This window comes from Rhinoraja longicauda, chromosome 32 (assembly GCF_053455715.1).
Source record: "Rhinoraja longicauda isolate Sanriku21f chromosome 32, sRhiLon1.1, whole genome shotgun sequence".
NCBI classification, from domain to species: Eukaryota; Metazoa; Chordata; class Chondrichthyes; order Rajiformes; family Arhynchobatidae; genus Rhinoraja; species Rhinoraja longicauda.
The window spans coordinates 22,165,592-22,193,102 of record NC_135984.1 but is presented as its reverse complement, the minus strand read 5'-3'; the positions used below and the strand labels follow the sequence as shown (position 1 = coordinate 22,193,102).

The window sequence follows — 27,511 nt, the reverse complement described above, 5'->3', positions numbered from 1 at the left end:
GTAGGAAAATAACTGCAGATGTTTTGTGAAGTAATTATTTGCCTTTTGTTCCTTCGTCTGGGCATTTTTTCCAATGCTAAATACACACTGCTAACTAACTAATACTTTGTGCCGATTTATTATTTGGGGCCAAGGTAGTATGCGTTTAAGTCATGGAGTCATAGGTGCAGAGTGTGCATTAGCTGGCTATCAAATTATAACAGGGCTATCAATACTGAACACCTTGTAGTGTTTCCCAGTATGTGTACTTGCAGTAGAAATCAGTGGATAGCAACTGAGTGTGATGTTATTTAGTTCTTTTTGTTGTTTCTCTATAGGGTGCTGCAGCTAATTGTATTTCCTTTAATCAATACTTAGACCATGATTAAATATGGCATCTTCCAATCTGCATTACAACCATACAACAGACCGAACCAGAGTGGAGTACTGAATGATTTTGCAGCATTATTGAACATAGAAAATGCAGCAATTTCTCTGTTGAACATGATGCCAAGATCAACTAATCTCATCTGCCTGCATGTATTTCATTTCACTCTATTATCTGCATATTCATGTACCCATCTAAAAGCCTCTCGAATGCCACTATCTTAATGCCTCCACCAGCATTTCTGACAGTGCGCTCCAGGCACACGCTACCACCTGTGTAAAATAACCTGCCCTGTACATCTATATACTAAAACTCTCGTTTGTTATCTTGTTTGTGACTGAACTTCAGCCAAAACGGAACACGATAGCGCGACAATTTTAGGCCCACCGTACTCACTTAATTACCGTCAATTTACTGATAATGCAAGTAGTTTTATTGAAATCGGTCTTATATTTTTAAAGATATTCACATTTTAAAGTTTAAAAGGAGGGGAGGGGAGGGGGGGAAGGGGGGGGGAGAAGGGAGAGGGGAGGGGGGTTTAGGAGAGAGGGGGAGGACGGGAGGACAGGGTCCTGCATCAATGCAGGAGAGGTTTGGGCCCAACGGGTCCACTTGGTCTAGTCTCCTTTAATTTTAACACTATCAGGTTAATGAATAGACTAGAATAGAATGGAATACTTTACAAGTCACAGTGAAATTCTTTGCTTGCACACCTTGACAAGGTATACAAATAGTCGCCCATAAAGGGCACTTACAAAGTTACAGATTCCACACCCCCCCCACCCCCCCGCGCTAGTTCCTCTTTTTTCTTCCCCCCATCCCTCATGTTGGTCCCCCCACGCCGGGTCTCATTGTCCGTTCTTCCACCCACCCCCCACCCTCACGGCTGTTCCCGCACACCAGGTCCCTGTTTCTCTGTAGCAGTCACCTTATATTTTGCACTTAATTTTTTTTTCTTTTGCACAACCTGTTGTGCGTGCTAATAGTTTGATTGTCCTCATGCATGGTATGTTTTGACTGGTTCCTACACCAAACAAGGTTTTTCACTGCACCTCAGTATATGTGACAAGGATAAACCAATACCAATACCATCTTGGTCAGCATGGACAATGGGCCAAAGGGTCTGCTTCCATCATGCTTGGTATCGTAACATAACAACAGCGGTACATCATTTAGATCCTTTATTTGCATCTGTTGAATATGGTCATCACCGTTTATTGCCCATTTATAATTGGTCAGAATTGAACATCACAGCGCCAGAGACCCAGGTTTGATCCTGACTTCGGCTGCTGTCTGTGTGGAGTTTGCACGTTCTCCCGGTGACCGTGTGGGTTTCCTTCCGTTGCTCCAGTTTTCTCCCACATTCCAAAGACATTTTCGGGTTTGTAGGTTAATTGGCCTCTGTAAATTTCGCCTAGTGTGTAGGAAGTGGATGCGAAGGTGGGATGACACAGAACAAGTGTGAACAGGTGATCAATGGTCGGTGTGGACTTGGTGGGCTGAAAGACTTGTTTCCATGCTCTATCTCTAAACTAAAATTGAACTAATAAGAACAGAGGTATGTCATTAAGACTCTTTATTTGCATGTTTGTGGAATATGGTCATCAGTGATTATTGGCCATGCATATTGGCCTATGAACCATTTGGCTTAGAGGACATGTGGTGTTAACATTCACAAAATGCTGGAGTAACTCAGCAGGTCAGGCAGCATCTCGGGAGAGAAGGAATGGGTGACGTTTCGGGTCGAGACCCTTCTTCAGACTGAAGAAGTATTAACAGTACTGTCAGTCAGTCATGTGTAGGCTGGGGCACTAAGAAGGACAGGTTTCCTTTCTTGAAGACATCAGTGAAGTAAATGGATTTCTATAATTATTTGGAGATTTTCAGGGCAGCATTTCATCTCTGAATTGTTTTTATCTGGTATTTATGCTCGCAGGCATGTTCCACCGTTTAATTGTATCATGGCAAATTAATATCTTGCCTCCATGTATCTGCCTTGTTTCCAGAACCCTTCAAACTCATTTCAAACAAAAATCTCTGTCTTAGATTAGAAATTTTCCATTTATTTCATCTGAACAGCTTTCATAAGAAATAGGAGCAGAATGAGTCTGCTCCGCCATTTGACCATGGCTGATCTATTTTCCCTTTCAACCCCATTCTCTTGACTTCTCACCATAACCTTTGACAACCTTACTAATGAAGAACCTTTCAATCTCCGCTTTAAAGAGACCAAATGACTTAGTCTCCACAATCGTCTGTGGCAATGAATTCCATGGATTCACCACACTCTAGTCAGTGAAATTCCCTCTCATCTCCTTTCTAAAGGTACGCCCTTTTATTCTGAGGCTGTGCCCTCTGAACCTCGACTCTCCCATTACTGGAAACACCCTCTCCACATCCACGCTGCTTTCTGAGCATAAGTTATGTATTTCCATGACCCTATGTGTGAACAACTGATTCTTTCTATCATTTGCATCTGCATTATAGAGCAGTTCTTGCATTTTATCGGCTTGGTTTAGCACATGTGGTGTTGCTATTAACATGCATTAGCTAGTTTATGTGCATGTGTCAGGAGTGTGTGTCTTAATCACAATTCTCAGTGGCACCAGAGGATCTGCAAGCAACTATTCTGTTTGTGAATAGACTGAGGTGAATTGTTGTTGCCAGTATTTTTTAGCTGGACTAGCAGTACTGAGTGATAAGTCTGTAAACGCCAGACCTGTAAATGACAAAGCCAGCTGATAACTTTGTAGGAAGGAAGACCTTCAAGCCAAAAGGAACAATGGGCAGATTATAAACAATGATAGCTCACTCAATAAAATCGATTGAATGCACCACAGATTCCCCCCTCCCCCCCCCCCCCCCCCCCTGGTAGTACACTACCAATCCACACTGACCATCACAGGTTCATTGTTTTCGTAGGCAGGAACTGCAGATACTGTTTTAAACCAGAGATAGATACAAAAAGCTGGAGTAACTCAGCGGGTCAGACAGCATCTCTGGAGAAAAGGAATAGGTAACGTTTTGGGTCGAGACTTCTTAAATCTCACGAAGGATATCACCTGTCTGACTGACCACATAGAATAAAAGAAGATAGACACAAAAAGCTGGAGTAACTCAGCGACACAGGGAGCATCTCTGGAGAGAAGATAATGAAGAATGGTCTCGACCCGAAACATTCCTTCTCTCCAGAGATGCTACCTGTCCTACTGAGTTACTCCAGCTTTTTGTGTCTATCTTTGGTTTAAACCAGTATCTGCAGTTCCTTCCTACACATAGAATAAAAGGTTAAGCTATGAAGCCAGGGCCTGCCTCTCAGTCTGAAGAAGGGTCTGACCCACTGAGTTACACCAGCTTCTTGTGTCTATCATTGTTTTTGTAATTGTTTAACTGTGAATTCGCTCTCACTACAGGTTCGCTTTAGCTGTTAATTCCAAAATCCTCCTTTGCACATGGTTAGGAGATGGTCACTTACTTTTCACTCTGACTTCATGCATGTTTCCTTCCTTACTGCAAAACCTGGCACTTCCAGCAACTGGCTACATCAAACTTTATATTTCCAAGCAGCCGACAGGAATTATTCAGTCGCTCCTACATTAACATCTGGCCCATTAAAAATATAATCAATGTTAAATATTTTAACTTGTTTCTTATTTTTCCATTGTGCCTTTGTCTCTCTCGTTAAATCTTTCCCACTCATTATTCCACTTCCAAATCTGATTATCATTGAATTCGCTTCTTTAATCCGTTCCTGCTCCTTAGTCCTGCTGCTGTTTATTTCCCAGTCCTTAGATCTCATTAAGGAAATCCCCTCTTCAATCGGGGTCTCAGATGCTCAATTTCCCTTGCTGCACCATTATCAGTTCACACTTGGAATTCAGGAGCACAGTTAAACCTCCAGCTCGGATGTAGTGTGCAATTTCAGGTCAGTTTCCTGAACCTTCCCTATTAGCATGGAGGCTGCTCATTTGGAACAAATCATAGGGAACATCTGGTTTGGGGTTAAAGAGCACCATGTAAAGGAGCGGATTCAGTCCATTTGGGAGTGAATGAGACTGAAGCAATGAGTTGTTAAGTGGAAAACTGCCGGAGTAGTAGCCGCTCTTTATTCCTGCCTGTGTTCTCTGCTGCCTCAGCTAGCTAGCAGAACAGTGCTGAATGTGCTAAATTAGCCCATTACATGAATTCATTTGCCTTTATTAGGCAATGTCAAATTCTTTTTTGTATTATTAGAGGCAGCAAACGACCTCTCAAACGCAGTAAATGTCACAGCAGTTTAGCTGCATATTTGTATAGATTCATTGAAGATCAATCTATCCCCCCCCCCCACACACGTTCACGATACTGATCAGCCAATTCAATTTTTTTCAATATAATTTTTTCCGCCACCCTCGGTGTTCATGTTTGAAGTATTTAATTTCATTTTGTAATAAAAGAACTGTGGTGGGTGTTGTGTGTGTACGTGTGTGTACGTGAGATAAATGGAGTTAATTGTGGGCCAGAAATACTTGAACTCTCAACACCTGCTATTTTACTAACATTAATTCCAACCAATTTAGCACCCATGTATGACCAGCTCTCGTCTTCCTGTTATAATTGATCTTGAAGCAGGTAAATGGCAATTGCTGACCAAGAGGGTTCAAAAGGCGCAGAAATTTCATAATGCTAATACTTGCTGGAATTTGCCTTTCATATATTGCTGCCCACTCCTCTGAGAAGAGTAGATTGATGTGAGCCTGCTATTTCCTTTTTATCCTAGCGTGAATCACAGGTTTATATTAAAGTGGGATCAGACAGATCATTTTATAATATACGGCACCTTCTCACACACAAAGTGGAGCCTTCTATTCAGCTTTGTCGGGATCTCAAAATTTAATTAGTAATTTTGCTTTTAATTAACAATAAAAGGTGCCACAAGCTGAGCATTTCCAACAAGCTGACTGACCATATAGAGTAAAAGGTTAAGCTATGAAGTAAATGCAGACCATTTGAATCAGTGGGCAAAACTTGATGCAACTATTTTACAGAGCCACTTCCAATTCCTTTTGGTGCTAAACATAGCTTGTTTTGAATGCTCATGGGTTCAGAAGGCTGGTGGTAAAATTAACGTGCAAATTGTTTAACTCTTAGGAGTTCCACTAATGCTAGTGGGATATGTTACTGGGATTCAAGTAAGGCGGCATGGTGGCACAGTGGTAGAGCTATTGCCTTACAGCGCCAGAGACCCGGGTTCAAACCTGATTGTGGATGCTTGTCTGTATGGAGTTTGTACGTTCTTCCCGTGGAATTTCTCCGAGAACTTCGGTTTCCCCCCACACTCCAAAGACATACTGGTTTGTAGGTTAATTGGCTTGGTATAAATGTAAATTGTCACTAGGGTGTAGGGTAGTGTAGGTGTGCAGGGATCGCAGGTCGGTGCGGACTCGGTAGGGCTGAAGGGTTATGTTTCTGCGCTGCATCTCTAAAATAAACTAAACTAATCTCACAGGCTTCTGTGCTATATTTGCAGTTTTACAATGTATGCAAAACCATTATTTTATTTAGGAGGCACAATTCATGTCTTTGAACCAAATAAGTTTTCCTAAGTTTGATGGTTTATTTCCTGGTGGTTGTTTGTTGGCTCTGCCTTATTCTCTACCATAGTGTAAAGACGATGGAATTCTATTCTGAAGTCTGAAGAAGGGTCTCGACCTGAAACGTCACCCATTCCTTCTCTCCTGAGATGCTGCCTGGCCTGCTGAGTTACTCCAGCATTTTGTGAATAAATACCTTTGATGGAATTCTTATGGTCAGCTACTCCAACCATCTAAAGATAACATTGCCCTGTCACTATGATTTAGTTTGAATCAGTATGTTTAGTTTTTATTTAGTTTAGAGATACAGCGCGGAAACAGGTCCTTCGGCCCACCGAGTCAGCACCGACCAACGATCCCCACACATTAACACAAGCCTACACACTCTAGAGACAATTTTACACTTATACCAAATATACAAACTCAAGCCAATTACCTACAAACTTATACATCTTTGGAGTGTGGGAGGAAACTGAAGATCTCAGAGAAAACCCACATGGAGAATGTACGAACTCCGTGCAGACAGCACCTGTAGTCGGGATCAAACCCGAGTCTCCGGCGCTGTAAGGCAGCAACTCTACCGCTGTGCCACCGTGCCACAGTAGACTTGATATTCTACACATATTAGTCCATTGCACATAGACAGTTAATTTTCCCAATTTCTCAAAAATTATTATTGTCAATGTATATATAGAGATACAGCATAGAAACAGGCCTTTCGGACTATCGTGTCCACATCGACCATTGGTCACCCGTTCACACTAGTTCTATGCTGTCCCATGTTCTCATCCACTGCCTGCACACTAGGGACAATTTGAAGAGGCCAATTAACCTGCAAACCTGCACGTCTTTAGGGTGTGGGAGGAAACCGGAGCACCCGGAGGAAACACGCACAGTCACGGGGAGAAAGTGCAAACTCCACATAGACAGTACCCGAGGTCAGTATCGATCTCGGGTCTCCAGCGTGGTGGGGCAGCAGGTCTACCTGCTGCATAATCATGCTGACTTATATTTTGATGATCCACTACATAGAAACAATGTTCAGTGGAAGAATATCCATGTAACTAAAGTTGAGTGTGGCTGACACCTTAAATTATTGTCCATTAATATCCAGGAAATGTGAGGCGTGGGACAGGTATTATCAAAGGTTAAAACTGATTCTTTAAATATTAAAACAAATAAAATTATATTTATTTCTCATCAAAGATATATAAATCAAATATTAATATAAAATCAAAGATTAATATAAAATGAGAGTGGATCATTGGCACACCTTATAATGTAAATCTAGTTTTGTTTTAATATATAGGGCTACTTGATTATTTTCATATTGCTTACTAACAAGGAGCACAGATGTGTGAAGTGAGGATGGAGAAAATGTAATGGAGGTGTTGCTAACGAGCATGAGTGGCTGTGCAGGAACGAAGGGAAAATAGTTAAAATGTTCTCATAGTTGTCAGATATTTAACGAATGTTTAGGTAGACGTCCAGACCAACATTAGGGTGCACTGTGCGACAAGAAAATAATAGTGTAGATGTTTTCCAAGATAAAACATTGACATTGGACTGCATAACACAGACACAAATTGAGCAATTATTTTGTCATTGATGTCTGGCACAACTGCACGAGGGTAATGTAAGTCTGGAATCAGCGGGGATAGAAAAACAGTCTTTGAAATAACACTGGAAAAAATTATGTCACTCATTCCCTTCCCCAAATAACGTGTCAGATGCTTTAATTTTCTTCCTCCTTCACGCCACCATTTTCTGGTCTGGCGCTTGGTGTTCGCATGAAGGCTGCAAACTCTCAACACCTATTCCCATGTTACTTTGGCTTAAAGAAAGATATCTCCTTATAGAAGGGGAAAAGAAGCAAAGAATGTACAACTCCATAATACCTATCATTTCCTGTTGACATCTTAATGCAATTTTACCGCAAAGATTATTTTTGAAGCACAGTTAATTCTTCATTAACTGTATGAATATGCAGTGTGCTTGCATATATTTAGTGTATTAACATGCTAAACATCGCATACTTTATCCAATAAATTTTGACCGCAACTGACTTCTGGAGAAATTAGGAAAAATGCCCAAAGGTTTTGTCAGAACTTTATTGCGAGGAGTTTATATAAGAATGTAACACTTCCAACTGCGCAGAGGAGGTGACGCTACCTATTGAGTCCGTCCCATTCATTACATTTCCCTATATTCTCGCATATTATTCTCCTCACACAAGCCCATCAACTCTCTTTTGATTCCAATCCGTAATGTGTAGTAGTTAGTGGAAGATCAAAATCAAGATCAAAGTATTGCTTGTCTATTGACTCCCAGTCAGCCAAATCTGGTTGGGTGAATGGGACCTTATATTTATAAAACATTGGAGTTTTCAATGAGGGAGGTTGGCCAGGAGAAAGTTGGGACAATCAAGTACCTACACATGACTGAGGAGTGGGGGAGAAGGGAGAGGGGAGGGGAGGTTGAGGAGAGAGGGGAGGGGGGGAGGACAGGGTGCTGCACCAATGCAGGAGAGGTTTGGTCCCAACGGGTCCACTTTGTCTAGTATATATATTAATGTGTTATATATATATAAATTTGTTATATATATTTGCGTGTGTGTGTGTGTGTGTGTGTGTGTGTATGTGTATACATTATGACATAGAAGCTGACAAACCAGACTGGGTTAAGCAATTGTTCTCACTGCAACATTGGACCTCACCTTCTTGCTGGAGAAGGGCCAAATATTGGACTCCGTTGCTTCCACTCCAGAACCAAGGTCACTCTGACTTTGCTTGTCGAGGTGCACTGTGCAGAAAATGCTCATTCAGAGGCAGAATCACTGAGCATTTGTTCACGGAAGCATACAGAGAATGGGCCATGCAACTAGGTTTCTGCAGAGTTAAGACCTTCTACCAATCTTCCCTCCTGGCGAAGGCAAATGTCAAATGTCAATTCACCATCACTTTCCAATGCTCCAGCATAGATCTTGGCTGTCTGATGAAATGAATGTTTCAAGATTAAGATGTCAAACTTAATATAAAGCACTTGTTTACTAGGCAGCAGGCATCCTGTCCTGTTCAATCAGAGATGGATTACCTTCATTGTTGGGTTATGGTGTTGCATTGCTGCTGTCTGGGTAAACCTCACCGAACCAGAGTACATAGGTTTAAGGTGAGGGGGTAAGATTTCATAGGAAGCTGAGGGGTATGGAACGATCTGCCAGAGGAGGTAGTTGAGGCAGGGACTATTGTGACGTTTAAGAAACAATTGGGCAGGTACATGGATAGGACAGGTTTAGAGGGATATGGGCCAAATTCAGGCAGGTGGGACTAGTGTAGATGGGACATGTTGGTCAGTGTGGGCAAGTTGGACCGAAGGGTCTGTTTCCACACCGTATAACTCTATGACACTAGGTGTGGGGTGGAGGCAGGGGTGGTCATAGTATTCCACGTGTAAAGTTAAATCCTGTTGGAGCCTTGCTGTAAACACCATTTACAAATTTGAGAATTTCAATTCTAAAGAGGTTGCGATTACAGGTTAAAGCTGACTATATCATTGTTCGGTTTATTTGGCGAGACAAGGGATTGGAAACGTGCAGTTCATTTATGCCACAGAGGACCTCTTGGAATGTTAATTCATTCAGGATCTGTAACAACCGTCTTGGAACGGTAGACATTCAATGCTCACAGTGATCGGGATTCACAAATGCGGGTTCCAGGAAAATCTTCTGACACACACTGGACCAGTTTAGACTTTAGACTTTAGAGATACAGCATGGAAATAGGCCCTTCAGGCCACCAAGTCCACACCGACCAGTGATCATCCCATACACTAACACCATCCTACACATTAGGGACAATTTACCATTTTTTGTTGCCTTCCATCACAGTGAGGAATGTGGAGGAGTCACTGTGGTGGATGTTCATGTTAAAATGTATTTTGTGTGTTCTGTTGCTTTTTATTTGTATGACTGTATGGCAAATGAAATTCCTCGTATGTTGCAAAACATACTTGGCTAATAAAGTATGATTATCATTATGATTATGATGATTTTACCAAAGCCAATTAACCCATGACACTGCATGTCTTTGGTGCAGACCAGAGAAATCCTCAAAATAGGGAGAACGTACAAACTCTGTACAGACAGCACCCGCACTCAGGATCAAACCATAAGGCAGCAACTCTACCGCTGCACCACTGTGTCATCCACACAGTTAACTCTCATGGATAAAGTGGGCAAGAATGCATGTTTCTATGCGGTACAATTCCATGATTCTGCGTAGAATAAATGTAAATGGGCAGTTGATAGCTGGTGTGCTACGTCTAGACTGAAGGACCTATTTCTATGCAGCATCTCTTTGACTCTGTAAGTACCTATTGGGTGATGGTAGGAATGGGCAGAAGCAAGTCTCATGGCATGGAGGAACAAACCAAAAGAATTCACAGTTTATTTCAACTGGTACGGAACTTGTCAGTAATCAGGAGTTGGAGAACAGCAGCAGCTCAGAGTTAATGACAACACCATATTGTTTACAGTGCATGCAGGATCTGATGCATATGGGGCAACAAGTGGACAAACACGAGAAGGTGTCTATGCCATTTCGACATGTTCCCAACAACTCTCACCAACCTCTATAGATGCGTCATAGGAAGCATTTTATCGGAGGCATCATCACAGCATGGTTTGGGAACAGCTCCATCCATGACCGCAAGAAATTGCAGAGAACAGTGGGTGCAGCCCAGACCATCACGCAAGCAAACCTCCCTTCTATTGACTCCATGCACACTTCACGCTGCCTCGGCAAGGACACCAGCAAGGATGACTCTCACTTCCTCTTATCTCCTTGCCCATCAGGCAAGAGGTACAGATGTGTGAAAACGCACCCCTCCAGATTCAGGGACAGTTTCTTCCCAGTCATTATCATGCAACTAACCATCCTATCACCAACTAGAGAGCGGTCCTGACCTACCATCCACCTCAGTGGAAACCCTCGGACTTTCTTTAATTGGACTTTACTGTACTTTACTGGACTTATCCTGTATCTGTACACTGTGGATGTCTTGATTGTAATCATGTACAGTCCTCCCACTGACTGGATAGCACACATCAAAAAGGCTTTCAACTGTACCTCAGTGCACGTGACAATAAACTAAACTAAACTTTTTTTTGCTTTGAGTAGAACTTACAGTCAGAACAATTTTAAAAACAAGAAATTACGTTTATTAGCAATCCTATGGCTAATATTTTGTCAAGATCATTACAATTAACATGCAAAACGTGCATGTCAACTCTTTGTTGACCAATGAGTAACAGTAAACTCCATCCTAAAAGTGGAATAATGTGATGTTTCAAATATGGCTTTAGATTTTAAACCAAATCTACATGTGACCCTGCTGGATTCAAAATAAATTGTTAGCAGTTTGCACATGCACGATGTTTAAGCCAAATGACAAATGGCCAACCTTCTGGAATCACTAAAATGAACATGTTGAGGATAGATTGGAACCATGAAAAATTCTTACTGAAGGCGGTGCTCTTCTGTTTCACTGTTTACAGTAAGTTTTTGCCAATGTATAATTTTGTGCTGACATTTTGATCGGGTTATGTGTACTTTCCCACATTAGATGGAGACACGATATGGTTGTTGTCCATTAGAAGATATTAACTTAATGCTCTCCTCCAGAAAAGATGCTCTCCTTCTCATTCAAACCACTGCCGGAGAATTCTGGAATAATAGACAGTAAGAGGGGAATGTGAAAAAAACCCCAGTAAATACTGGAGGAACTGTGTAACAAACAGTTCACTGGCAAAATTGACATAAAAATCTGGAGTAACTCAGCAGGTCAGGCAGCATCTCAGGAGAACGTGCATCGGTGACGCTACGGGTCGGGACGCTTCTTCCGACTGGAGAAGGTTCTCGAGTCGAGACGTAATGTGTGGAGCCTGAAGAACGGTCCTAACCTGGCACGTACACCATTCCATGTTCTCCAGAGATGCTGCCTTACCCCGCTAAGTTACTCCAATACTTTGTCTTTTTTTGTAAACCATCACCTGCAGTTCCTTGTACCAACAGCTCACTGGAGTCACCCCCTTGATGTCCATTGTTCATACCCTTGCCTGTGTTTTTACAGCTGCCCTTACTCAATATAATTTCAAAATTGCGGAAACCATAGAATCATAGAATCAACAGTGCAGAATCAGGCCCTTTGCCCATTTTGCATCAGCCATCAATTAGCCATTTAAATTAATTCTACTGCAATCCCATTTTAATCACTCCAGATTCACATCAACATCTGCTAGATTTTACCACTCACCAACATATAAGGGCAATTTACATTGGCCAATTAACCTACTAACAGTATGCCTTTGGAATGTGGATGGAAACCCGTGCCGTAATGGGGAGAACATACTCTACATTGATATCACCCAAGGTTAGGATTGAACCAAGGTTGCAAGAGTTGTGAGACGCATCTACTCTCTGCATCACTGTGACACACCAATATCCCCACTTTGTCCAAATAATAATAATAATAATAATAATAATAAACATTTATTTTTTATAGCGCTTTTCCAGATGCTCAAAGACGCTTTACAAAAACAGTCAAGACATAAAAACAAACAAACGAACTGTCCTGACGGAGAAGCGGCGAACAAATAGCGCCAGTGTCCTCTCACGTCAGGGTCCGGCAGTAGACAATAAAGAACACAAGACACACAATTACAATTTTTTAACACAAACAGCCATCACAGTGATTGCTCCAGGCACACCCTCACTGTGATGGAAGGCAAAGAAAAGTCTTATCTCCTCCTCATTCTTCTCCCGTGGTGCCACGAGGCGATCGAGGCTCCCAACTCTTGAAGCCCCCACCGGGCGATGGAAAGTCCCAGGGCCGAGCCGAGCAGGCCGATAAAGGTCCTGAGCCCCCACCGGGCGATGGAAAGTGCCGCGATCTTCATCATAAGATCTAGCCCACTCATTTTGCTATTCTTTTACTCTTCCGTAAAGAATCGAACCCCTTAAGAACATCACCGAGTTTGTCATGACTGAGGGGGAATCTTATTGAAACGTATAAAATTCTTAAGGGGTTGGAGAGGCTAGATGCGGGAAGATTGTTCCCGGTGTTGGGGAGGTCCAGAACCAGGGGTCACAGCTTAAGGATAAGGGGGAAGTCTTTTAGGACCGAGATGAGAAAACATTTCTTCACACAGAGAGCGGTGAGTCTGTGGAATTCTCTGCCACAGAAGGTAGTTGAGGCCAGATCATTGGCTATATTTAAGAGGGAGTTGGATGTGGCCCTTGTGGCTAAAGGGATCAGGGGGTATGGAGAGAAGGCAGGTACAGGTTACTGAGCTGGATGATCAGCCATGATCATATTGAATGGCGGTACAGGCTCGAAGGGCCGAATGGCCTACTCCTGCACCTATTTTCTATGTTTCTATGTGACACTGGAAAGACGTGACCTTGTGGAAAGAGGTCCTCACCAGAGACCGCATAAGCTGGAATTTCAAGCGAAAAGCAAACTGCTCGAGAGGTATCTGTGCTGGGAGAGGAAATGTCCACCGTATGTTGATGCAAGTCTCGACTTGAGACATGAACAATTCCTCTCCTTCCTCAGGTGCTGCTTGACCTGCTGAGTTCTTCCAGCTGTTTGCATTTTGATATATTTGGCCCACTTCCCTGCTCTTTTCCCATGTTCCAGGAAATAAACAGGATGGTGTAATTTACTTTTGTGAATACCGGCTAAAAATTGGTGGCCATTTCTTCTTGGAATTAGATTAACATCAACAAACTTCACAGAGCTATGTTGAAAGAGGGAACAATCTAATTTTGTTTTGTATCGCATGGCATATACAGATAATCCTCATTATAACGGACCATAGTGGGGAAGAATGGTGTTCGATATTGCCGATTGTCTTCTATAACTAAGTATGGTATTTGCTCCAACCACCTAGTGGCCACTCTAACAAAGGGCTTTTAAACAGCTAAAAATGTATTTTTGTTACTGCAAACTAAAAATACGAAAGGCTGTTGTATAAACGCACAAATGTTGATCGAAGTAATTGCTTGTCTATTCAATAACCTCCACAATTTAGAGATACAACACAGAAACAGGCCATTCGGCCCACCGAGTCCGCAGTGATCACTATCCTACATTAACACTATCCTACGCACACCAGGGACAATTTACATTTATACCAAGCCAATTGGCCGACAAACCTGTACGTCTTTGGAGTGTGGGAGGAAACCGAATATCTAAGAGGCAGGTCACGGGGAGAACGTGCAAACTCCGTACAGACAGCACCCATAGTCAGGATCGAACCCGGGTCTCTGGCGCTGTAAGGCAGCAACTCAACCGCTGCGCCACCATGCCACCCTTAAGAGTTCAAGTTCACCTTAGGAGTTCAACTTGAAGAGACAGTGGTGTCTGATCACTGGGAGAATGCTTCACCTGATATAACCAAAATCTGTTATAATGAGGTCCGTAATATCAAGGGTAGAGTGTATTCTCTGAACAGTTCCACTTAATTGTCTGATTACTTTGGCTTTGTCATTTGTTGTTGATGCGATGAGTTAAAGTTGACCACTCTGAATTCTGTTTTTCCCCTCCCCTTTCTCCCACTCCCACGTAGACACCCACTCTTTCCGCTCCTCGCCCTCCTGTTTGAGAAGTGTGAGCAAGCCACACAGGGATCAGAGTGCATCACATCGGCCAGCTTCGATGTCGACATTGAAAACTTTGTCCACCAGCAAGAACAGGAGCACAAACCCTTCTTCAGCGATGATCCAGAAATAGACAGTTTGGTACGTTATTCTTTGATAAATATTGCGAGATAAAAATAAAAATATGTCACCCATGTAAATGAGGAGCTAAGTTAAAAGGTAATGGGCACTAAAACGTTCTCTTACATTTCTTTTTATGTGGGTCACAGGTTCGCTAATACTTTTTTAATTATGAATATTAATCATCGGCTAGATGTTCCGTTTTAAATGGATTTAAGCCCCTTGAATGGAAGCTTTGCCTTCACCTCCTGCTACTGAAGGTTGAGGGGATGTCAGGTGCTGAATGGGCATTAAATTCACATGAAGTGTTTCTTGCTTCCAGCTGCTGTAATGTGATCTCTGTACACCAGCCTCGAAATTCCTGCACACAACTCCAAAAAAAACCCCTATTACAGTGCAGCTGAAAACAGGCTTAACCTTGAGCAAGATTACTTCAATTTTGGGGTATCACGTTGCCAAACAAATTCGATTCCAGACTTTTCAGTTGGATCTTGTTTTGCCAAAGTAATTTTCATTCACATTAGAGTCCCTCATCAACCACAGTGCAATACCCAACATTCATCATCTCCATTGTGACGTTCAACTTCACTAATCATATTTACTCTTAAGGGCGCAAAGTGTTGGAGTAACTCGGCAGGTCGGGCTATATCTCTAGAGAATGTGGATAGGTGACATAAAGAAAGACAGAAGGTGGAGCAGTATACAAGAGTTGTCAGATTTGGCGACATTTTCAAGTCCCAGTTGTTGTAAGTGGAACACTCTCCAAGACAGACATAAAGCCCACCGTTTGACCTGTTTTTTACAAAATGTTAAATAGTCAGCTCGACATAGATGACCACATCTACACCAAACCCAAATCTGTCAGGAATAGACGATTCGATTCAATTTGAGATACCAGCTATCAAGACAGATGTGTATAGCAATTCATTGTTCCCTCGCTGAATTAAAGCATGGAATAGTCTTCACCCTACTATAGTTATTCAACCAGACGCAACTAAATTTAAGGCAGCTCTTCTCCAAGAAGCCCTTCTTGCTTAAGTCCATACTCCGCCACCTCCAGTTTAAATTCCATTTGGAATATTTTGGAGGACCAAGAACCAAGTGCACTTTCCTAACCTGCCCCTGAAGGCCCGTTGTCATGGCGGCGTTGTAGGGTCGGCCTGGCCAGGCGTAGCCGTTGGTGTCCTCCACTGCTCTGTGCAGCTGCAGGTCGCGGTCCAGTCCACGTGCTCGGCCTCTTGGAACAGCGACCGATCCAGCCGAGTCCCAGGCTTCTGCAGGGCCTCCAGCGGCCCACCCCACCGTGGAGGTGCGCTGCACTGCCTGCCGCAGCCCGTCCGCTTACTGTCCCGACTCTAACTCCCTCGTCCTTGAGGCTAGCAGGGGCTGGCGGCTTCATTCTCTGGGAGAGTTCCCAGATAAATGCGTCCACTGTGGCCCATTCTCTTCCCCTCTCATGATGAAAGGGTACATTCTTTCATCAGCAACGCTGCCCTGTAGCTGCAAGAGTGTGACTTCTATTGTGGTCTGCTTTTTTTAGAGCTGCCCCATGGGATTTGAGCTGCTAGATTAAATATCAGCGGTTGTGAGAATATGCTGTAAGTAATAGATTTGCGCAGATTTGTGCAGCCTTTCACATGGAAAGCTGGAACCCAGTATCAGATGCCAAATAGGGTTCTTCCCAACCCTCCTCCCCATGGCCAAAGAACTGCTCTCTCAGCCATATCACGGATTCCATAAGGACATAGTGAACATATTCTTCACTGCGTATCATTCCTGGGACAAATGCAGAAAGCACCATCAGCCATTATGACTGGCCTTTTTCTTGACTGAAGTCATTTGTGGAGCACACTTCGCATATTTAGCTGCACGCATAAATTAATTCCCTTGCATTTTCAACATAATAGTTTACAAGTTGTGATGTTAACAATGGACCCAGTCTCAGTGTTGATGTCAGTTCATCATTTACTGCATCTCATCTCAGTCATAGAAAGCGTACTGTCAGGATGCACCACATGCTTGGTTTGGGAACAGCTCTGTCCAAAAGTACAAGACATTGCAGTGTTGTGGATGTAGCCCATTCCATCACACAGACCAGAATTCCCACCATTTACTCCATCTACACTTCCTGCTGCTGCAGATAGACAGCCAACCCAATCAATGAGTAGTCCTTTATCTTCCTGTACCCGTTCAACTCAGAAGTTTGAAAGCATTCACCGCCAGACTCGGGAACAGCTTTTTCTCCTCTGTTGTCAGGCTTCTGAATGGTCCTTCCATAAGCCAGGATACTGTCCGATTCACCTCGATCCCATTATGGACATTGGACTTTGTCTATGGTATTGATGTGCTACAATGCTGAGAAGTACATTCTGCAATTTGTGTCTTCCCCTTTGCTCTATCTATTGTACTTGAGTTTGACTTGATTGTATTTATAGGTAGACACAAAATGCTGGAGTAACTCAGCGGTCAGTCTGAAGAAGGATCTTGATCCAAAAATTCACCCATTCCTTCTCTCCCAAGATGCTGCCTGACCCGCTGAATTACTCCAGCATTTTATGTCTACCTTCGATTTAAACCAGCACCTGCAGTTCTTTTCTACACATTGATTGTATTTATGTCTGGTATATGTGCTCTCTTTGAATAGCATGCTAAACAATGTTTTTCTCTGTGCCTCGGTACACATGATAACAATAAACCTAAACCTAAGCATGCTAGGCTGGAGTTAATTAGGAGAGATAATGGAACTGTTCAACCTGTGTTGTCACCACTCCAGGATCAAGGCTACCCCAGTTTCAATGATCAAGACACTGTTTGCACATGTTCTGAGTCAAGCATTGGCTCACTTACCAAAGCATACAAGAGAATGAGCTGTATATTTAACATATGTAAAACATGTGCCTTCTTGCAACCTGTCCCTATGTAATAGCAACTTCTGACAATAAAACTCTATGATAAGATTCAGGAAACACTACCCCTTCCATTATCTTGGCAGCCAACTTACAATAAAGGCAGACATCATTGATTAAATTTTGTATCATCTAAGCACACCAGTACAGCCCAGTCTTTGGCTGCCTTGAGATCTACTGGGCACCAGTGATCGCTTTCCTCCTGTAAAATAGCAAAGAAACTTCAGATTATGTTGGCAGCTATGCAGCAGAATAAGAATATGCATTGGAAGGAACTGCAGATGCCGGTTTACACTGAAGATAGACACAAAAATCTGGAATAACTCAGCAGCTTCTCTAGATAAAAGTAATAGATGACGTTTAGGGCCAAGACCTGAAATGTCTGAAAATGGTGTTGACCCGAAACGTCATCTATTTTCTCCAGCGATGCTGTCTGACATGCTGAGTTACTCCTGATTTTTGTGTCGACCTTAAGCACATGTGTTGACTGTCCCATCTATCCTCTTTCACATTGGAGTCAGATCTAAGTAATCCTGATTATTAATTAATCATTATGCTCAACATTTGGCAGACCAGAAATCTCTCTTACTTTCCTTTGGTGGAACACCAACTCTTTGCTGAGTTGCATGTTCCATTATCTTGACACAGTATTTACTTTTTTTCCATGGGAGTTGCAGACAGTGAATGATTGCATGCAGAAAAATAGACAATAGACAATAGGTGCAGGAGTAGGCAATTCGGCCCTTCGAGCCAGCATCACCATTCAATGTGATCATGGCTGATCATTCTCAATCAGTACCCCGTTCCTGCCTTTTCCCCATACCCCCTGACTCCGCTATCCTTAAGAGCTCTATCCAGCTCTCTCTTGAAAGCATCCAACGAACTGGCCTCCACTGCCTTCTGAGGCAGAGAATTCCACACCTTCACCACTCTCTGACTGAAAAAGTTCTTCCTCATCTCCGTTCTAAATGGCCTACCCCTTATTCTTAAACTGTGGCCCCTTGTTCTGGACTCCCCCAACATTGGGAACATGTTTCCTGCCTCGAACGAGTCCAACCCCTTAATAATGTTACATGTTTCGATAAGATCCCCTCTCATCCTCCTAAATTCCAGTGTATACAAGCCTAGCCGCTCCAGTCTTTCAACATATGACAGTCCCATCATTCCGGGAATTAACCTAGTAAACCTACGCTGCATGCCCTCAATAACAAGAATATCCCTCCTCAAATTTGGAGACCAAAACTTCATACAGTACTCCAGGTGCGGTCTCACTAGGGCCCTGTACAAAAATGATGTATGCCTGAATATGGTATCAATATGTCTCCATATTAGTGCATTATTTTCCCACGGAGATTAGCATTGCTGAATCCTGTTTAATTTATTTATTAAATTTGGTTGGGGAGTTACAACCATTGTCGCATTCCCGCAGGGATTAGAGATTACAATGATGTGATTTCAACAATGGAGTGTTTCGGGAACAGTACAGTGAGAGTTTATGGATCGAGTAATAAGCAGTGGAAGTGAGGTGTGCAGGAAGGAACAGCGGATGCTGGCTTACACCAACGTTAGACACAAAAAGCCGAAGTAACTCAGAGGGACAGGCAGCATCTCTGGAGAAAAGGAATCGTCGACGTTTCAGGTCGAGACCTCTCTACAGGAAGTGAAGTCCAGTTTAGTTGGTGGGTCCAAACACCTTTAGGAAATTAGTACCAATTTACTCAATCGCAAAGGCGTGGAATAGTTAAGATAGAAGATAGACACAAAAAGCTGGAGTAAGTCAGTGGGACATGCAGCATATCCGGAGAGAAGAAATGGGTTCAAATAACCTGATGTTAGTGGACAAAAACATTTGCAAATGAGTGGTTGATTGGTATTAGACAGATATTTTATTCGTTTCTGTTGATGGGGTCACTCAGCCACGTTGTCCATGTAACGGAGCGATTGAACATCGTTAGCTCTCATATGGAGGGACAATGGCAAGCACACTTCCTGTCCTGTGTTTTGAGTGATTATTTTCTCTCCACAATCCAAAGTCCAGTCAAGGAAAGTCCGAGGGATGTCAATGAGGAAGCTTCAGTTGCCTGAACCATCCGACCACAACCAGAGAGCAGTGCTGAACTACTATCTACCTCTGACTATGCTGGGCCGGACTTTGCTGGCTTTACCTTGCACTAATCGTTATCCCCTTATCACGTATCTAAGCACTGTAAATGGATTGATTGTAGACATGTATTGTCTTTCTGCTGACTGATTAGCACGCGACAACAAAGCTTTTCGCTGTACCTCGGTACATGTGACAATAAACTAAACTGCAGCTGAAAGGAGTGAAAAATCAAAGCTGACGAGCTCGGTGCACTGAGCCACTGTGGGCTCAAGGCTTGAACTTGTAGGTCATGGATTTCTACACACTGACAGTGACACGGATGATTGCTCTCTTCTGGTGGACTATTAGCTGTGATTCCAGAGTGTTAACGGTGGATTATTACACGGATGATAAATGGAGAGTATGAGTGGCAGCTTTTTTTTATTGGAAACCGTTTTTTTAGGTTGCGAGCACAAGTGTACATTTTAAGCTGTCTTTAAATTGGAGATTTCCTAAATAGGTGCTTCTGTAGCCATTGGCTGCTGCTTCTGCACGGCAACCAGTACTGTTTGCTTGATGAATATTAACGAGACCCAAAGCGTTGATGTACCATTTAATTATCTGTTAGTTGCTTTCTGAAAGAATACATGGCAATATGCAAGAAATTTAGCTTCTGTCGTTATCAGTGCTATGTGTGTGTGTGTGTATGTGTGTGCGGGAGAGGAGTGCAGGGATGGGCGAGAAAAGAGAGTGAAAATGGGTGTTATCTGACAAGGGTGAGTAGGAGAATTCGACCAGTCAAGAAATTTAAATTTGCTTTCATCCAAATTGCCAAATCTCAAATACTTTCATAAATCAAAGAATGTCGTTTCCCTCTGAAGAATCAGCTGAATTAATCACTGGACCTGAAGCCAACAGCCACCTCATCCATTTGTACAGCTGAGATTTTGTTGCATTTGGACCCGGTAGCCTGTGTATTATGGAAGTGGAGTGGGATGCATGCGTGAAAGAGGAGCTGGAGAATTTACAAAGAAACATAGAAACATAGAAAATAGGTGCAGGAGGAGGCCATTTGGCCCTTCAAGCCAGCACCGCCATTCATTGTGATCATGGCTGATCATTTACAATCAGTAACCCGTGCCTGCCTTCTCCCCATATCCCTTGATTCCACTAGCCCCTAGAGCTCTATCTAACTCTTTTTTAAATTCAGCCAGTGATTTGGCCTCCACTGCCTGCTGTGGCAGAAAATTCCACAAATTCACAACTCTCTGCTCTGGGTGAAAAAGTTACTTCTCACCTCAGTTTTAAATGGCCTCCCCTTTATTCTTAGACTGTGTCTCCTGGTTCTGGACTCCCCCAACATTGGGAACATTTTTCCTCAATCTAGCTTGTCCAGTCCTTTTATAATTTTATACGTCTCTATAAGATCCCCTCTCATCCTTCTAAACTCCAGTGAATACAAGCCCAGTCTTTCCAATCTTTCTTTATATGACAGTCCCCCCATCCCAGGAATTAACCTCGTGAACCTACGCTGCACTGCCTCAATAGCAAGGACGTCCTTCTTCTAATTAAGAGACCAAAACTGGTGGGTGAGGTGGCTGTTGGCTTTTGGGTCAGGACTGAAGGGATGAATTCACCTGATTCTTCAGAGGGAAACAACGTTCCTTGATTCAAGAATGTATTTGAGACATGGAGATTTGGATGGAAGCAAAGTTAAATTTGTTGACTGATCGAATTTCCCCACTCCGATAACACCATTTTTCTCTCTCTTTTCTCAGCCCTCCCTGTACTCCTCTCCCTCATACACAACTGCAGAGTGAGAGCAGACCACAGAAGGCAAGCTTTAGGGGGCAGGGAGAAGCAGTCTTCTTCCATCTGGCCATGGCTAGTGATGGAGAAACCCTCGTCTATTCATAAATGGAAATTGAACCTGTTGGAAACACTTTTCAGGTCAGGTAGTATCTTAGTTTAGTTTAGTGATGCAGCGGGGAAACAGACCCTTCGGCCCATTGAGTCTGCACCGACCAGCGATCCCCGCATGTTAACACTATCTTACACACACCAGGGACAATTTATACACACACCACCAATTAACCTACAAACCTGTACGTCTTTGGAGTGTGGGAGAAAACCGAAGATCTCTGAGAAAACCCACGTGGTCACGGGGAGAACGTACAAACTCCGTACAGACAACACTCGTAGTCCGGATCGAACATGGGTCGCGGCGCTATAAGCGCTGCAACTCTACCGCTGCGCCATCATGCAAAAAAACGTACAACAATCCACCATGAAACATTAGCTCTTGTTTCTCTCTCCACTGATGCTGTCTGATCTGCTGAGTGTTTGCAACATTTTCTGTTTTTATTTCAGATTTTTAGCTCTTGCAGTTTTTGAGTTTGGATTTTCGAGATACAGCAGGGTAACAGGCCATTCGGCCCACCCAGTCCTGCGATCCCAGCACACCAACACTGTCCTACACACACTAGGGACAATTTACTATTTTACCAAAGCCAATTAACCTACAAACCTGCACATCTTTGGAGCGTGGGAGGAAACCGGAGCACCCGTACAGACAGGGCCCGTAGTCAGGATTGATCCCGGGTCTCTGGCGCTGCAAGGCAGCAGCTCTACCGCTGTGCCACCCCCTTGAATCCTTATCTCTTCATCCTTCCGTCAGTGTTTAATCTGCCTTGATATTCAGCATTTGCCTTGCGTTCATTTTGAGAATCAAAAGCAGGCACGAAAACAAAGAGGCAAAAATCTGCTGATGGAGAGGGAGAGAATAAATGCCTGGTTTCACTCCACTGCAAAACGGAAAAAGATAGCCATGAACATTTATGGTACTTGGGATGGACTGTCATATTTCATAAGCTTTGAGCTTTCTATGGGGCTGTACGTTCACAGAGTAATTAGAAAAGGTCAGAATTCATCATTATCCACCAAATCAGCCAAAGCACTGTGAAGTCAATTAATTTTGCATCTGTATTTTTTATGATCCGTTCAATTTTTACATCTGACTGTAGGTCTTCATCAGGACAGATATACTGCAGCAGGGCAGTAAATGAGAATTTCTCACAAATGAGCTGCAGTAATTGGCATATTTATTAACTGCTCCCCCCCCCCCCCCCCCCCCCCCCCCCCCACACACACACACATGCCCTTGTACAGTGACTTAAACAACAAGCCGCTCTCTGGAGCTGCCGCTGTGAAACTACGCTTAATCCTTAGTTTACTGTAGAAGGAATTTGATCCAAAGCCCCTTGCTCAGATTCACTTGCCTATTTGCCTGTGGTGGGGATTGAACGTGAGAGTTTTATTCCAGGAATGCACAAATGTCAAATCTGGTGTCTGAGTTGGGTATTATCCTCTGACTGACTGAGACATGCTGCACAATTATCTCATTAAAATCCCACTGCACAGCCAAGGAATGCCGGTTTGCTCGTGTCAGGAGCTGTGTGCGATTTGTGGTTTAAATACTGTCATGTACTAAGGGGCTCAATTGATAGCAATCTCAAATCTGTAGGTCAGGTTTCGTTTAGTTTAGTTTAGCAATACAGCGCGGATACAGGCCCTTCGGCCCATCGAATCCGTACTGACCAGCGATCCCCGTACACTCGCACTATACTACACACTGAGGACAATTTTTTATCAAAGTCAATGAACCTCCAAATCTGTACGTCTTTGGAGTGTCGCAGGAAACCGGAGCACCCGGAGAAAACCCACGCAGTCATGGGGAGAACATACAAACTCCGTACAGACAGCATTGTAGTCAGGAGCGAAGACAGCGACTCCATCCTTTGCCGCCACTAAGAGGTTACGTATCCTCTTCAGGGTATGAGCACAAACTTCAGACTGGCAATTCAGTGCAATGCTAGGAGTTCAGTTTGGTTTAGTGATACGGCATCAAACAAGTTCATCAGCCCTAATGTGTCCTTGCAGTCCATCGTTCACACTAGTTCAATGTTATCCTAGTTTCCCATCTATTCTCTATACACTAGGCACAATTTACATAGATGCCAAATAACCTATAAAAGCGCAAGTCATGTTTGGATGTGGGAGGGAATCGGAGCACCCGGAGCAAACCCACACGGTCACTGGGAGAATGTACAACTCCACACAGAATAGCACCCACTGTCAGGATCGAACCCGGGTCTCTGGTGCTGTAAGGCAGCAACTCCACTGCTGGTGCCACTGTGCCACCAGATCAGTAGATGTTTTTGATATTGAGGGATTCAAGGGATGTAAGGATAGTGCAAGAAAATAGTGGTGAATAATGATGGAGGAGGAGCATGCTGGAGATGGCCTCCTGAAAGAGCATTTGTTTCATTTTAATTTAGCAATACAGTGTGCCCTTCGGCCCACTGAGTCCATGCCGACCAGCAAACACCTGTGCACTAGTTCTGTCCTACGCACTAGGGACAATTTAGCTACAAACCTGCACGTCTTTAGAATGTGGGAGGAAACCGGAGCACTCGGAGAAGACCCACGCAGTCACAGGGAGGACATGCAAACTCCACACAAATAGCACTCCAGGTCAGGATCAAACCTGAGCCTCCGGTGCTGTGAGGCAGCAGTTGTGCCACCGTGCTGCTCTTTGCTGGAGATGTTGCATCGAGTAGTGGATGTGTAAATGATGTGGTATGATTTTGAAATAAAGTAGGGGTTGTTCTTCCTGTTCGCAACAGACAACACTGAAATGGTCATTTCGTACACTGACGTTTGTGGAAGCAAATAGTATTTTTTCCAACAGTGGCTTCCAACATAGAACAATACAGCACAAGAACAGGCCCTTCAGCCCACAATGTCTGTGCCGATCATGATGCCAAGATAAACTAATCTCCTCTGCCTGCAATTATCCATATCCCACCATTCCTTGCATATCCACACGCCTGTCTAAAAGCCTCTTGAACTCTACATTCGCATCTGGTTCCCCCACCACCCCTGGCAGCATGTCCCTGGCAAGCACCACGCTCTGTGTAAAGAAAACTTGCCCCGTACATCGTCTTTAAATTTTGCTCCTCTCACTTTAAAGATATGTCCTCTCGTCTTTGACATTTCCACCCTTGGGAGAAAAAGTTCCGACTAATTTCCATTTCAATGCCTCTCATAATTTTATATGGAACCATCATCTCCAAGGACCTTAAATGGGGGGCCACCATCGACTCCACAGTCAAAAAGGCCCAACAGAGGGTGTACTTCCTGCGGCAGCTGACGAAACACAATCTGCCACAGGCAATGATGGTCCAATTCTATACTGCTATCATAGAGTCTGTCCTCACCTTCTCCATCATGGTCTGGTTTGGCACAGCCACCAAGCACGACATCCGGAGGCAGCAACGAATCGTTCGATCAGCTGAGAAGCTTGTTGCCTGCAACCTTTCCCCCCATTGACGAACTGTATACTGCAAGGGCCAGGAAGCGAGCGGGCAAGATCATCTCTGACCCCTCTCACCCTGGCCACAAACTCTTCGAAGCACTTCCCTCTGGAAGGCGACTCTGGACTGTCAAAGCCAGACATAAAAACAGCTTTTTTTCTGCGAGTAGTAGCTCTACTCAATAACCAAAAGTCTGTAGTCTCTTTTTGCTCTGGTTTATTTCACTGACATGTTTAAACTGTAATGTATTTTTAATGTTTTAATGTTTTATGCTTTATTCTTAATTGTTTACAGTATGCTCGTGTTGTTACTTGCGAGCGGAGCACCAAGGCACATTCCTTGTATGTGTACATACTTGGCCAATAAACTTATTAATTGATTCATTCATATACTCATTAGACAATAGACAATAGGTGCAGGAGTCGGCCATTCAGCCCTTCGAGCCAGCACCGCCATTCAATGTGATCATGGCTGATCATTCTCAATCAGTACCCCGTTCCTGCCTTCTCCCCATACCCCCTGACTCCGCTATCCTTAAGAGCTCTATCTAGCTCTCTCTTGAATGCATTCAGAGAATTGGCCTCCACTGCCTTCTGAGGCAGAGAATTCCACAGATTTACAACTCTCTGGCTGAAAAGGTTTTTCCTCATCTCCGTTCTAAATCCCCTTATTCTTAAACTGTGGCCCCTTGTTCTGGACTCCCCCAACATTGGGAACATGTTTCCTGCCTCTAACATGTCCAACCCCTTATTAATCTTATACGTTCGATAAGATCCCCTCTCATCCTTCTAAATTCCAGTGTATACAAGCCTAGTCGCTCCAGTCTTTCAACACTCCTTTCAGTTCTCTCGTCGTGCAGTGTTCCAGAGAAAACAATTAAAGTTTATCCAACCTCCCCTTGCAGTTAGTTCCTCCTTCTATTATTACTTCAAATTGACATTAATAGTTGTAAAATGCTTCATGATGCAGATTTGTCAAGAATGTTATTTGATAAATGGAAATAATCTCCCTTTGATTTTATGAAAGTCTTAACTACCCTAAGTTGTTTTCTGGTAAGAAGCTTGTGTTTAGTTTCAGTGGGTTAGTGTTCAGTAATTCACTGGTTACGTCACTGGATTCAGTCAGGAATCAAGAGTTGTCATTCACAGGGATGGCATCAAGCATTAAATGAGCATGAAAGATTGCAGGTCATTGTCTTTATCAAGGAAGAGCCCACAGGGATCTCAGCTAAAGAAGATGCAAAGATTTTGAATGGGTAAAAATTGATTGGGAATACCAAAACAGCTTAAAGTCGTAAAGTGGAATGGTTACCTAGTCAAGATTGAATGCAAACTGGGCGGCAGAGGGAGGGAGGGAGGGAGGAAGGAAGATGCAGAGGCCATGACAATAATCTTCCAAACATTTGTAGACTCATGGGTGGTGCCTCAGTACTAAATGATTATGTGTGTGCGTGCATGCATGTGAGAGTGAGTGTGTTACACACTTGTTCGAAAAAGGGAAAAGGGATAAATCCTCAGGAATACATATATATGCAGCATTTGTATGCATTTGTGCATGCCTTTACACACATTTCTCGTAAGGTGGATGTTGGATAAAAACCAAGGAATTGGCAGGTTGTTAAATCTAATGTTAATACCCATCCAAAGCCCTGTAAAGAGGAATTGAAACAGGCACCACACTAAAGTGTGACTAAAGAAAAATAGTCACTCAGACCAAATTAAAAATAGCTGCTCGAAATAAAAGCAGAAAATGCTGGAAATACAGTATGCAGCAAGTCAGAATCGGTAGGAAAAGAAATAAGCAGTCAGTATTTCATATTGGTGACATTTCATTAGAACTGAAGTGGGTTTTTTAAATTTACATTAGATGGCACAACGTTTGGTATTTGGCTGATCAATCGATTTGAAAATACTGAGGAATAAATAGAACAAAGTGCGGGATATTCTCTGAGACCAGATCTGACAATAAAGTAGAATGGTTTCTGGACATCTGCAAATCTCAATAATGCCAACTTATCTGAGAGTGTGCAGGCAGGTGTGAAGTAATGAGTGAATTTTCCACAGTCTTGCTATGGAGGTCCTTGCTTTGTGAGGGGGCCTTTGAAATGATCGGTGTGAAATGGCTAGCGTTTGAATGAGCAGGATTGACTTTAGGACTGTTTAGAAGAATGAGGGTGGACCTCATTGAAACTTATGAATAGTGAAAGACCTGGATAGAGTGGGTGTGGAGAGGATATTTCCACTGGTGGGAGATTCTAGGACCAGAGGTCATGCATAGCCTCAGAATAAAAAGACGTTCCTTTAGAAAAGAGATGAGGAGAAATATATTCAGTCAGAGGGTGGTGAATCTGTGGAATTCATTGCCACAGACAGCCGTGGAGGCTGTCATTGGGTATTTTCAAGGTGGAGATTCCATGACAGGGGTTAT

At 43.2% G+C, this 27,511-nt stretch overlaps 1 protein-coding gene across 5 annotated transcripts in view; it reads left to right on the top strand.

Annotated features, from left to right (window-relative positions):
* Nucleotides 1–27,511, top strand: part of pknox2 (pbx/knotted 1 homeobox 2) — a 411,407-nt gene that overhangs the window by 297,797 nt on the left and 86,099 nt on the right. For all 5 annotated transcript variants that reach the window (XM_078427015.1, XM_078427017.1, XM_078427016.1 and 2 more), the window contains exon 6: nucleotides 14,570–14,741. In XM_078427015.1, the coding sequence (XP_078283141.1) occupies nucleotides 14,570–14,741 (172 nt within the window). The remainder of the gene's footprint in view (nucleotides 1–14,569; nucleotides 14,742–27,511) is intronic.